Raw genomic sequence first — 13,631 nt, 5'->3', positions numbered from 1 at the left:
ACTATATAAAAAACGTTAACTAATATAATTAATCAAATACTATTTGTCCTAAGACATGTTTTGTACAGATGCGCAAAAAGGAGCCGCCACATCCTATACGTGTGGCTAAGACGATTGATGTCATTGCAAGAATAACATTTCCAACAGCCTATGCGACTTTTCTCATATTTTTCTTTGTACACTATAAGGGATTTTCATAAGGCTAAACTAAAATCAACATCAGTTATCAAGCGCTTTACTAAATAAAAACAATTATTAAGTAATCTTCAAATGTGGTAAATACTCGTAATATCTCGGTCATAAATAAATAGAAATTTCGTCGTTATTCAGGACATTTAATTTATATGTAACAAGAAAGCAACCCTAATTATTTTAAAGTACATTAGTTGAATCTTCAAAACAGTAAATATAAAGCAACAAAAAATTAAAAGTGATAAGCAACCTAAAATAATACATAATTTTTTGTATAAAATTTAATATACTAAGGAACTAATTAATTGATATTATTATATTTTATTTATATGGAAAAAATGAACATGTAAGAACCTTGTGGTCGGGTGCAACCGGTTGATAAATGCTCTGTTCACAGTAGCCCTGGTGCAATGAATTTAATTGCAGTTTATATGGACATTCTAATAATAACTAGAAGACTTTTTCTGCCATAAAATAATAGAATATTTTATTTTATTTATATATACGGCTGCATTAAGTATTTTAAGAATGTTGAATTAAGATGATGCGTTAACACAATTTATTACTTCGTGAACAGAGTACACAAAAAAAAAAAAATTTCGTCTGATTTATTTAAAAGCCGTGAAAAATGCTTTAAATTCAATATGAAAAATGTTGCAATATATATATATATTGTTTTAAATGAATGATTTTAAGAACTTATGCTGAAAGTATATACCAAAAAGTAACGCCGTCTAAAAAAAACCTCAGCAAAAAAAAAAAAAAAAACATATATATATATATATATATGCTTTATTGCTATAAGTAAATAACCATAACACGCTATTCGTATTTACCATAACTACAATTATTAAAAATAATGCGGTAAACTCAAATGTGAGGATGCTATGAGTAAAAGAATATTGTTCTAATTAATTATTTTAATGCCTACAGAAAACTGTCACAAACAATTTTACCATTTTTATGTTCCTCACTGTACTTTTAAATTTTTAGTTATTTTCAATGAACGTTTTCTGTCGAAACTTGCTGTTAAACTCTGTACCCATCTTCAAATTTTTTACTCAGATTTTGAACATTATTTAAAATAAAGTATAAAAAAATGTACGAAGCCATTCTCAAAACTAATTTCTTTATATGTTTAATTTCACAATTCCACTTTTGTAAGCTTCAAATTGCAATAGGAAAAAAACTAATCAAACTCTTTAATGTGAATAAATTTTAATACTTCCTAAACGCTTTTCGAACTGCAACCCGAAAACATAAAATAAATAATTTTCTTTTATTGTCTGCTGAGTATTTTCTTATATTCAATGACAGACTTCCTTTTTTGGAGCGTTTTTCTGAATCAGGGCTCAATATGAATAATTCGCTTTAAGTAAGTACAAATGTATAATTTTCATTATTTCGAAAGTGGGTACAGGGATTATGTTAATCGACTACTTTCAACTAGAGCCTGTTTAGATTATTAGTCCTATTAAACCAAAATCAAAGCAACATATTATTAATTAATATTAAGTAAGTCTTATTATTTGTTCGTTTTTATTTCTATAATGTGTGTTAATAATGTCATATTTGTCCTATATTTGGATTCAATTTTAATAAAAACATATCAAATATAAATATAATGCATAAATATATTTATAGCCCAAAACAAAAACGTAGAAGCAATGTTATCTCAATTAAAAACAACTCACCTTGTAGGTATTTTATATACAATTTAGCTTAAAGCGCTAAAATAGCATCTCAACATTTGCAACAGAGATCAACAGAGAATGTTTAAATAAATTCAATCCTTAAAGCCTTGTGGAAAACTTCACAAAAATTGAAAATAAATCCTTTGCAAAAATATTTGTTTACTTAATTATTTCTGTACATTAAAGAGTTATCATTTTCATTCATTTAGAAAAAGTAAAAAAGCTATAGTCAAGACTGCTCGACTACGAGGTCGAACTCTTCGAGCAACTGGTATTTCAATAACTATTAGTTTCTTTTCTGCTTATAAGAGAAACTCACACACACACACTGCCAAGCATCAGCTGCAATGCTCACTATGGGAACTTAATTATACCCTGAACCCATTGAAAATCAGGGTATAATGGTTTTGTTAAAAGTATGTAACAGGCAGAAGGAGGCGTGGCAGACCCCACAAACTATATATATTCTTGATCAGGGCGACGAGCTGAGTCGATTTGGTCCTGTCCGTCTGTCCGTCCGTCCGTCCGTCCGTATGTATGAACGCGTCGATCTCAGAAGGTATAAGAGCTAGAGACTTGAAATTTTTTTTCCTAGGTCCGTGTATATCACGCACATATCAAGTTTTTCTCTAAATATCGATAACTACTCTCGATATTTTATGATCGATTAAAAACCTTATCGGAAGCTAGTTATTTAATTATATCTCCTACACCTTTAGAGCTAGAGCTTCCAAATTTTAAATGTAGACTTATATATATTTTATACAATTTCGATTTTTGTTAGAATTTAACCCCCACTCCTATTTCTACCCCCTCACCCTCACCTTTGTAAAAACGTCGATCTCAGAAGATATAAGAGCTAGAGACTTGAAATTGTTTTTCCTAGGTCCGTGTATATCACGCGCATATCAAGTTTTTCTTTCTATATCGATAACTACTCCCGATATTTTATTATCGATTAAAAACCTTATCGAAAGCTAGTTATTTAATTATATCTCCTACACCTTTAAAGCTAGAGCTTCCAAATTTTATATGTAGACTTATATGTATTTTTTATAATTTCGATTTTTGTTGTAATTTACCCCCCACCCCTATATTTACCCCCTCACCCTCACCTTTGTAAAAGGCGTATTTCAAGTAATAGAGACGTGTGTTTTAGAATGTGCACACATTTTTACCATATGATTACGCTTTGAAAGTTTCATTAAGATTGTACGTCTAGAAATTATATTATTCAACAAATAAATTCTTATAATGTTGCCCACACTGCAGCGCAGCCCAAGCGCAGTCGCTGCTTACTGCGCAGTTAGCAGAGCGCGTTCTACTACGTGCGTGTGTATGTATGTGTGCCGAAAAGAAGTGCAGACTGATTAGAATATCAGATTAGAGGGTTCAGGGTATATCCTAGTCGAGCAGTCTCGACTAGAGTCTTCTTACTTGTTTATTGATAAAAAACCTGAAAACCAGTTATAAAATTATATCTTCTACACCTTTATTGCTAGAGTCTCCAAATTTTTAATGTATGCTTATATGCAATTTATACAATTTCGGTTTTTGTTAAAATTTACCCCCACCCTTAAATTCACCCCCTCACCCTCACTTTTGTAAAAAGCGTATTTCAAATACTAGAGACTTGTGCTTTGGCAATTACATGCATATCCATGTCATAATCATAATCTGAAAGTTTCATGAAGATCGTACGTCCACAAAAGTTAATAAGCAATTAAGTTCTCATAGTAAGCGCTCACTGCCGCCCATGCGTGTTTATGCTTGTGTGTGTATATGTATGTAATTGTTTGTGTATGTGTGTGTGTGTGTGTGTGTGTGTGTGTGTTTTTTTTTTTTTTTTTTTTTTTTTTTTTATATTCATTTATTGACAAAATAAAAATTGCAAGTTGTGTGGTGGCTAGGATAGCGCGCGGTGCTTGCGGGACGGCCGTAAAGCATTGCTTCGCAAGCACTATGCGCTACCTTAGCCTGGGACAGCTCGTCTTCTCAGTCGCTCGACTCTGCGGAGCTCCATCATCACTGTGGCCGCGAAGGTGCTTGTTAGTTCCCAAGCTTCCTCCGATTCCAGCATGGCGTTGACTAAGTTGTCCGCTCTGATGGAGCGGCCCACTGCCTCTTCCAGACGACGCCTCTCCTCCAGGAACCGTCCACATTCGAAAAGAATGTGGTTGGCGTCTTCCACATGCCCTCGCTCGCACCAGGGGCACTCGTCAGATTCCTCGTGGCCAAAGCGCTTCAAATAGCTCCGAAAGCATCCATGACCCGAGAGGATCTGCGTAAGGTAGAAGTTAACCTCGCCATGTTTGCGGTTAACCCATGGTTCAAGCTCCGGGATGAGCTTGTGCGTCCACCGCCCTTTAGCTGAGCTATTCCACCTTCTTTGCCATCGTGCGATGCTGTTCGCCCTGACAGCGTTGAGTCGCGTAGGCCCGTGCGAATTCCGCTCCACGGCTTCGGCGACCAAATACTCCAGTGGCACCATACCGGCTATGACGAGCGCCGCGTCATCGGAGATAGTCCTGAAAGCGCAGCTGACTCTGATTGCGCTCAGCCTGTAGATCGCGCAAATGCCTCGGCTGTAGCTCGGCGTTGCCATCGCTCTTGCCCATATTGGCGCAGCATAGAGGATGACAGACCTAATGACGCTCATTAGGAGGAGACGTCGTTGCTGTTTAGGTCCCCGCGTGTTAAGCATGATTCTCGAGAGAGCTCTACAAGAATCAGCTGCCTTTTTATGCACATATTCTAAGTGCTCGCGGAAAGTTAATCTTGTGTCTATCATGACACCAAGATATCTTATCGCCCTCTTTGACGCAATGGTGACGCTGCCGATCTTTACATTGGCAGTTTCCACTCTTTTGCGACTGCTGACTAGTACCACTTCGGTCTTGTGTGCCGCTAGCTCGAGCCCAGCTCCTGTCAACCAGCTTCGTATGCGATTGATACTTTCGCTGCACATATCCTCTGTATCTTTGAGCTCCTTTCCTATGGCTACGACTGCTACATCATCAGCAAAGCCAATGGTGTGCGCGCCTGCTGGTAGTTCCAAGCGCAGTACGCCGTCGTACATGATGTTCCATAGGAGAGGCCCCAGCACTGAGCCTTGGGGTACTCCAGCTGACACTGTATGAGTTTGGGGACCCTCACTCGTGTTGTATACCAGTGTTCTTCCTCTGAAGTAGCTCTTTATTATCTCTCTTAGATATTTAGGGATATTATATTGTGACAGCGCATTCAGTATCATATCCCAACTAGCTGTGTTGAAGGCATTCCTTACATCCAGGGTCGCGATGATACAGTATTCCTTCGTCCCGTGCCTCCATCTGGTGCCTTGAATAGCGGAAGTGGCCAGACCAACAACTCTGTTAAGCGCGTCCGTTGTTGACCGGGCCTTCCGGAATCCAAATTGGTTTGGTGACAGGCCTCCGGCGCTTGCAATCGCAGTCTCCAGCCTAGAGCAGATCAGTTTCTCAAACACCTTTCCCATGGTGTCTAAGAGACAGATCGGTCTGTACGAAGATGGCTCATCTGGTGGTTTGCCAGCCTTGGGTAGCAATACCAGATTCTGGGCTTTCCATTTTGCCGGGAACGTCTCTTGGATCAGGCATTCGTTAAATAATTCGGCGAACGTACTTGGGTGCAAGGCGAGGGCTAGCTTTAGCGCACGATTTGGGATCCCGTCCGGCCCCGGAGCTGTGTTGGTTCTAAGACCTCGGAGAACTACTGATATTTCTTCCTCTGTAACTAAAACAATTTCAGCAATTTCAGTGCTCGTTGAGCCCTGATCAGCAGACTCGGACTCAGGGGCGTGAATGGAGCTTAAACTTTCTGGAAAGAGTGTTTCCACAATCGATTTAAGCTCCAGACGATCCGTAGGCTGCACCTGTCTACCTGCGTATAGTCTTTTAACTACTATCTTATATGCCCTGCCCCAAGGGTCATATTCGGCTGAGTCGCACAACTGTAAAAAAACATTCTCTTTTGCTTGCCCGAATGGCCTTCTTCAGCTGTCTTCTAGCTGCCTGGTAAGCTAACTGTTTCTCAAGAAACGTTGGCCTACCGCGAGCCCGTTGGTAGCTTCTTCTCGCCTGGATGCATTTGCGACGAATGTCACCTATTTGCGTATTCCACCAATACGTAGGCTCATGTTGTCGCGTGAACTGCTTGCGGCGTAACATGCTGCTATTGCAGGCACTCTGTATTTGGGCTACCATTTGGCATGCTCTGGCCTCAGCATTACCAATTGTACCCAGAGACTGAATGGCCTCTGAAAAGACCGCGGGATCAAAAGTATCTAGCCGATACGACTCCCTCCACAATGTTGACGCCCTGGCAGGTGGCTCACCTATTGTGAACAGAAGTGCCGTATGATCGCTGCCTGTATAGCTATCGCAATGTGTGTGTATGTGTGTATGTATGCCTGTGTGTGCGTGCGTGTGTGTGTGTGTGTGCGTGTTTCTTGTGTAAGCTGAAAGACGCGAAAAATTATTGAAATAGCTATTACTCCAAGGGTTCAGGGGATCTCGTAGTCGAGTAGTCTCGACTAGAGCTTTCTTACTTGTTTTTTAATAACTTTTATTGTCGGTGGTCTATCGATGGTCTATATGAATTTGCTAATGCACATTTCTATAGTATTTCAAATAAGCCTCTTACATATATGGGAGCGAGGAGGTGTATATTGTGGTGAGGGGTAAATTATAACAAAGCCTTTAAAATTTGGCGACTGTAGCTCTAAAAGTTTAGGAGATATCATCACTAACCAGAGAACACATAGACTAGACAACCAGTGGAAAGCTTTTTGCACGCTTTTTCTGAGGCTTTAACACCCCACCCAGCTTTGGATTCGCTCGGCTCCTTACTTTTAGGTTCGAGCTACGAAAAAATACGAACGCAAAATCAGTTCGCTTCATGCGCTCGACCGAGATGGTCAAATGTTGAACAAAAGATCCCTCTATGCTCAATGTTTCCCTTGCTCTCTCTCTCTCGATGCTCTCTTCTCTCTCGAATGTGTATATGTATGTATTAATGTGAGCACAAGCAGCAGCTCACAAAAATTGAAATTTCTTTGCAGCAAGAACCCATGTCTTCCCTTCTGTATGAAGAGTATACCGAACTCTTTAAAGCGTTTGCTATGCTCGTGCTAAAAGTTTGCGTTTTCGTTATATGTAGGAAAGGTATGAAAGCGTTGGTGCGCCTAAAGAAAATGTTTTCGCGACGAACGTGCACACGCACACTACAGACCGTGATTGTATGTCAATGCCTATCAGAATGAATGTTTTTAAACAAAATGTAGTACCTGATTAATCCCAGTGGGCAAAATAGGATGCAATTATCGATCCCTTACACCTGTGCATATATGTATATAAATACACATACAGGTAAAATTTACCTTTTTAAAAATAAGCATACATATACTGGTTAAATGGACCCATTTAAATGGATGCCCCTTTATATGTCATAAAAATCATGCAAGTAAAAAATACCTATAAAATGTATTGGGAAGTGCACTTGTCACTTTAGTTAATCAGGTACTTAAATATAAACGCGATTCTGCAATTCGAACCGAAAATCGTTCTCACAAACAATTCTAAGTTGTGGTAGGCACACTCCAATGTTCATGTCCTATGCATACAAACACATACATACACACACACAAATGTAAAGGCACATAGGCATACAAATGCTTCTACAAGTGATATCCCATAATTGTGAGCATCGCATCCCACGAAGAGAATTGATTTTGTGTTCCCATATTTTCGTAGCCCGAACCTAAAATATAAATCTACATTAAAAATTTGGTGACACTATCTTTAAAGATGTAAGAGATATAAATTTCTTACTGGTGTTCGATAATGTTTTTAATCGATAACAAAATAACAGACTAAGTTATCGATATTTGAACCAAAACTCGATATGCGCGTGGTATACACAGACCTAGCAAAACAAATTTCAAGTTTCTAGCTCTTATATCTTCTGAGATCGATGGACGGACGGACGGACAGACGGACAGAGCTAAATCGACTCAGCTCGTCGCCCTGATCAAGAATATATATACTTTATGGGGTGTGCCACGCCTTCTTTTGTTTTTACATACATTTCACAAAACCATTATACCCTGATTTCCCATTTTCAATGGGCTCAGAGTATAACAAGTAAGAACGTTGCAGTCGGGCGTTACCGACTGCGGAATGCTCATTCACATCCCATCAGCAATTTAGCAGCTAAGTTTAGCTCTAATACTGTATAAAATGCAGTTTCTCTCGATTTGCCATGCCCTTACTGGGCGTAGACATCTCATTTTTAGTCAGTTTTTAGAACGAGCTAACGGTACCCTAACTACAAAATTTGAATGCTTACACTCCAAAATTGTGAAAATTACAGGATATTTTTCGATTTGCCACGCCCCTAAAGAGGAGTAAAAATTATTTTGGGTCATCGATAGAGGAGGTTACAACTCAACTATCAAAATTAGAAGCTTCTAGCGGCTTGCCACGCCCCCTATGGGCGGACATATATCCGTCGAAGCTTTGCAAAAACAAACATAAATGCATTTAAGAACTGGCTTGAAGAACGAACTAGTCTAGACCTATCAGTAAAGTCAGGGGATGAAATTGAATCTGTGATTGAAAAACTCAGTAACTCAATTCAAGAATATATATACTTTATGGGGTCGGCGATGATTCCTTCTGCCTGTTACATACTTTTTCACAAAACCATTATACCCTGATTTCCCATTGAAAATGGGTTAAAAATACTGAAAAATTGACGAATACTAGAAAAATTCGTTATTTTCCCTATTGCTATTGAGGATCTTTGTATTGTAATTGAGAATTTACTCAGTAGGTTTGATAACAATGACAGTTTTCGGTTATGCTCTCATGTAAACAAATTTTATTCTACAGGTTAACCAAAGTGTAAGTGTCTTTTCATAGATTTTCTATGATTTTTCTTGATAAGCTGTTATCTATGTCTCGATTGTTTTATGTGGTTTTGTGCGAGTGCATATTCCGTATTACTATTAATAACAAGTAAGAAAGCTCTAGTCGAGACTGCTCAACTACGAGATCCCCTGAACCCTTCGAGCTATAGCTATTTCAATCATTTTTCGTGTCTTTCTGCTAACACAAGAAACGCGCACACTCGCACACACACGCATACGTGTTATCTGTTATTGACATTAGTTTTGTCACTTCATCCCTCGTTCGGGAAGCAACATGGAGTCATTGCGATAGCTATACGGGCAGCGATCATACGGCACTCCTGTTCACAATAGGTGAGAAACCTGCCAGGGCGCCAACCTTGTGGTGGGAATCGTATCGGCTGGATACTTTTGATCCCGCGGCTTTTTCAGAGGCCATTCAGTCTCTGGTTACAATTGGTAATGCTGAGGCCAGAGCATGCCAAATGGTGGCCCAAATTCAGAGTGCCAGCAATAGGAGCATGTCATGTCGCAAGCAGTTCACGCTACAACAAGAGCCTACGTATTGGTGGAATGTACAAATAGGTGACATTCGTCGCAAATGCATCCAGGCGAGAAGAAGCTACCAACGGGCTCGCGGTAGGTCTACGTTTCTTGAGAAACAATTAGCTTACCAGGCAGCTAGAAGACAGTTGAAGAAGGCCATTCGGGCAAGCAAAAGAGAATGCTGCTTAGAGTTGTGTGACTCAGCCGAATATGACCCTTGGGGCAGAGCATACAAGATAGTAGTTAAAAGACTATACGCTGCACAGGTGCAGCCTACGGATCGCTTGGAGCTTAAATCGATTGTGGAAACGCCCCTGAGTCCAAGTCTGCTGATCAGGGCTAAACGAGCACTAAAATTGTTTTAGTTACAGATGGAGAAATTTTAGTTGCTCTCAGAGGTCTTAGATCTAACACAGCTCCAGGGCCTGACGGGATCCAAAATCGTGCGCTAAAGCTATCCCTCGCATTGCACCCTATTACGTTTGCCGAATTATACAACGAATGTTTAATTCAGGAGACGTTCCTTGCAGCCTGGAAAACCTAGAACTTGGTATTGCTACCCAAGGCTGGCAAACCACCAGAGGAGCCATCTGTCTCTTGGACACCATGGGAAAGGTATTTGAGAAACTGATTGGCTCTAGACTGAAGACTTATTGCTAGCGTCGGAAGCCTGTCACCTAATTAATTTGGTTTCCGGAAGGCCCGGTCAACAATTGATGCGCTAAAAAAAGTTGTTGGCCTGACAACTTCCGCCATCCAAGGCACCAGATGTAGGCACGGGACGAAACAATACTGCATTATCGCGACCCTGGATGTAAAGAATGCCTTTAACACAGCTAGCTAGATATGATACTGGAAGCGCTATCGCAATATAATATCCCTAAATATTTAAAAGAGATAATAAAGAGTTACTTAAGAGGAAGAACACTGGTATACAACACGAGTGAGGGTCCCCAAACTCATACAGTGTCAGCTGGAGTACCCCAAGGCTCAGTGCTGGAGCCTCTCCTATACAAAGTCATGTACGACGGCGTACTGCGCTTGGAACTACCAGCAAGTGTGCACACCATTGGCTTTGCTGATGATGTGGCTGTCGTTGCCATAGGCAAGGAGCTTAAAGATACGGAGGATATGTGCAACGAAAGTATCAATCACATACGAAACTGGTTGACAGGAGCCGGACTCGAACTAGCGGCGCACAAAACGGAAGTCGTCCTAGTAAGCCTTCGCAAAAATGTGAAAATGTAGAAAATATGCATAAAAAGGAAGCTGATTCTTGTAGAGCTCTCTCAAGAATTATGCTTCTTCTAATGAGCGCCATTAGGTCTTTCATCCTCTATGATGCGCCAATATGGGCAAGAGCGATGGCAACGCCGAGCTACAGCCGGGGCATTTGCGCCACCTACAGACTGTGCGCATTCAGAGTCTGCTGCGCGTTCAGAACAGTCTCTGACGACACGGCGCTCGTCATAGCCGGCATGGTGCCTCTGGAGGACTTAGTCGATGAAGCCGTGGAACGGAATGCACACGAGCCTCTACGACGCAACGATATCAGAGCGAACAGAATTGCACGATGGCAAAGAAGGTGGAGCAGCTCAACTAAAGGGCGGTGGACACATACTCTCATCCCGCAGCTCGAGCCATAGGTATACCGCAAACACGGCGAGGTTAACTTTTATCTTTCACAGATTCTTTCGCTTCTTGAAGCGCTTTGGCCACGAAGAAACCGGCGAATGCTCTTGGTGCGGACGAGGTCTGGTGGAGGACGCCAACCACGTCTTATTCGAATGTGGACGCTTCCTAGAGAAGAGGCGTTATCTGGAAGAAGCAGTGGACCGCTTCCTTAGAACGGACAACATGGTCAACGTTATGCTGGAATCCGAGGCAGCTTGGAAACTTATAAGCACCTTCGCGACCACAATCATGATGGAGCTTCGCAGAATCGAACGAAGACGAGCTGTCCCAAGCTAAGGGAGTGCAAAGTGCTTGCGAAGCAATACTTTACGGCCGTCCCGCAATCATCGTGCGCTACCCTTAGCCACCTAAACACATATTGTATTATATAAGTAAAGTTGTTAATAAACGAATATAAAAAAGTAAGAAAACTCTAGTCGAGAGTGCTCTACTAGATACTACCCTGAACCAAACTAATAAAAATGCGCATTTAGTATGGTTAAAATTTCAATTTCGGTGTATTTAAAAATATAAATTAAATAGAAAACTCATTTATCAAAATATAAAATAACTAGCTGGCCCGGGAAACGTTGCATTGCCCTATCCATACTTTCTAGGTAAATAATTGTTGAAAGCTATGTTGTTCAGGTTGGGATACACTCTGATTAATTTATTAATCGGATTTTCATTCAAGCACCTTGTGGTAAACGACATTCTTCGTTTTTTGGTCAGGTGCAAGAACAAATAATAATAATTGTCAGAATTTTCACGAATCATCAAACGATATGCGTAATAATTAATCGAACTAACCTTCTTGGCAGTTTCCTCACCTGAAACAAATACAGTAAAAATTGTATTTTAGAACCTCTAATAGGTTTACGACTCTTACAGCTACTCTCTACTAAATTAAGAGTGCTAACTTTTATTGTGTACCAAAAGCAAACAAGCAAAATAATAATAACAAGCAAAATAATAATAAATAAAACTATTACAAGATTTTGATGATAGCTGGTCAAGATAAGTGTGTGAAATATTTTTCTCTTTACATAAAAAATATAATTTTTGAGTATTCTGTTACACCGCTAGAATTTTTTTTTTAATTCTGTCGTCAATTAATTATTTCGATTTCAATTTTGAATTCAAAGCTTATGTAGTTCAGATTGCAGCAGCGAGGAAGAGCTCATTACCTCTTATATAGAATATAGAAAAAACAATAAAATGTCCGACAAACAAATAACAGAATTGGCAGCGCAGATGCGGCAAGCCCTTGAACAGCAAACACAGAATTTTGAACAAAAGCTAGCCGGTCTAACAGGACAGTTAAATGAACTTAAGGGAACAGCCCCGCAAATTAAAACTTATACGGAAATACAAATAGTAAAATGTAATGTAAAGTCAATTCCGGAATTTGACGGGAAGCAGGAGGGCTACGTTTCATGGAGACTGGCCGCCAGCGCTGCCTACAGGGTATTCGAGTCTTATGATGGCAGCTCTAGACATTATCAGGCAGTTGCTATAATACGTAACAAATTAAGGGGCTCAGCGGACGCAGTACTGGCTTCATTCAACACAGTACTTAATTTCAGAGCAATAATTGCCAGATTGGATTTCACATTCGCTGACAAAACGCCAGTGCACGTGATCCAACAGCAATTAAGCACACTAAGGCAGACTGACCTTTCCTTCTTGAAATATTATGACGAAGTGGAGAAAAAACTCACACTCCTGACAAATAAAACTTTAATGACTCATGATCCAGCCGCAGCGGCTGCTTTAAATGCAAAATTCAGGAGCGATGCTCTCCACACTTTTGTCTCGGGACTAAGAAAGTCATTAAGATGGGCTGTCTTCCCAGCACAGCCCCAAGATCTTCCAACAGCAAACTATGGGGATCAGTCCATGAGGACCCAGCAAAACATTAACCACTTACCCCAAGAAGAAAGTAGCGAAGGTAGTTATGAGTCATGCTCACAACATGAAGTAGAGGAGGTCGAAGACGACCTGTCAAGTGCAGAGAGTTGCAATTTTTTAGTGGAAAGCCCCTGCTACCGTTTGTAATACGCACGGTTGCATGGCGGGAAATAAGGCTTCTGATAGACACAGGAGCATCTAAGAATTACATAAAACCCCTTCCCGAACTAGCACATTGGAGGTCAGTCGATAGCCCATTTCAGGTCAAATCGATCCACGGGCACACAACAATTGAACAGAAATGTCCCATTTATCTTTTCAATACAAAATCATATTTCTTTATGCTAAACTCATTACGAGACTTCGATGGTATAATCGGCCTCGACTTGTTAAAAAAAGTCAACGCCCAAATAGTCTTAAACAGCAATATTATTAAATATGACCAGGGAATGGAAAAAATAGAGTTTACGGCATGCCAACAAGTGAATCACTTCCAAATAGATGACGCGGATATTCCCGCCGCGATCAGACAATCCGAACGGACGGCAAACCAGTATATTCTAAATTATACCCATACCCAATGGGTGTGTCTGAATTTGTCAACGCAGAGGTTAAACAACTTCTGGCGAATGGCATAATTAGACCATCCAAGTTACCCAACAACAATCCAATATGGGTAGTCGACA

The 13,631-nt window shown here is 40.2% G+C and overlaps 2 protein-coding genes across 31 annotated transcripts in view; both read left to right on the top strand.

Moving 5' to 3' along the window:
- LOC6583656 (glutamate-gated chloride channel) overlaps window positions 1–1,479 on the top strand; it is a 112,100-nt gene extending 110,621 nt beyond the window's left edge. For all 30 annotated transcript variants that reach the window (XM_032731875.2, XM_032731858.2, XM_032731860.2 and 27 more), the window contains one exon: window positions 54–1,479. In XM_032731875.2, the coding sequence (XP_032587766.1) occupies window positions 54–200 (147 nt within the window). In that variant the 3' untranslated portion in view covers window positions 201–1,479. The remainder of the gene's footprint in view (window positions 1–53) is intronic.
- A 9,384-nt stretch (window positions 1,480–10,863) lies between these two features.
- LOC122757624 lies at window positions 10,864–11,331 on the top strand. Its single transcript, XM_044010353.1, has one exon. The coding sequence runs from the start codon at window positions 10,864–10,866 to the stop codon at window positions 11,329–11,331; it is 468 nt and encodes a 155-aa protein (XP_043866288.1).
- The last annotated feature ends 2,300 nt before the right edge of the window (window positions 11,332–13,631 follow it).

The sequence above is a fragment of the Drosophila mojavensis genome, unplaced genomic scaffold, assembly GCF_018153725.1.
Source record: "Drosophila mojavensis isolate 15081-1352.22 unplaced genomic scaffold, ASM1815372v1 contig_74, whole genome shotgun sequence".
NCBI classification, from domain to species: domain Eukaryota; kingdom Metazoa; phylum Arthropoda; class Insecta; order Diptera; family Drosophilidae; genus Drosophila; species Drosophila mojavensis.
Note: the sequence above shows the minus strand (reverse complement) of the source record. Positions and strands in the feature narration are given on the sequence as shown.

Coding starts and splice junctions, on each gene's coding strand:
- LOC122757624 (XM_044010353.1), top strand. CDS start 10,864: ATGAAGCCGTGGAACGGAATGCACACGAGCCTCTACGACGCAACGATA.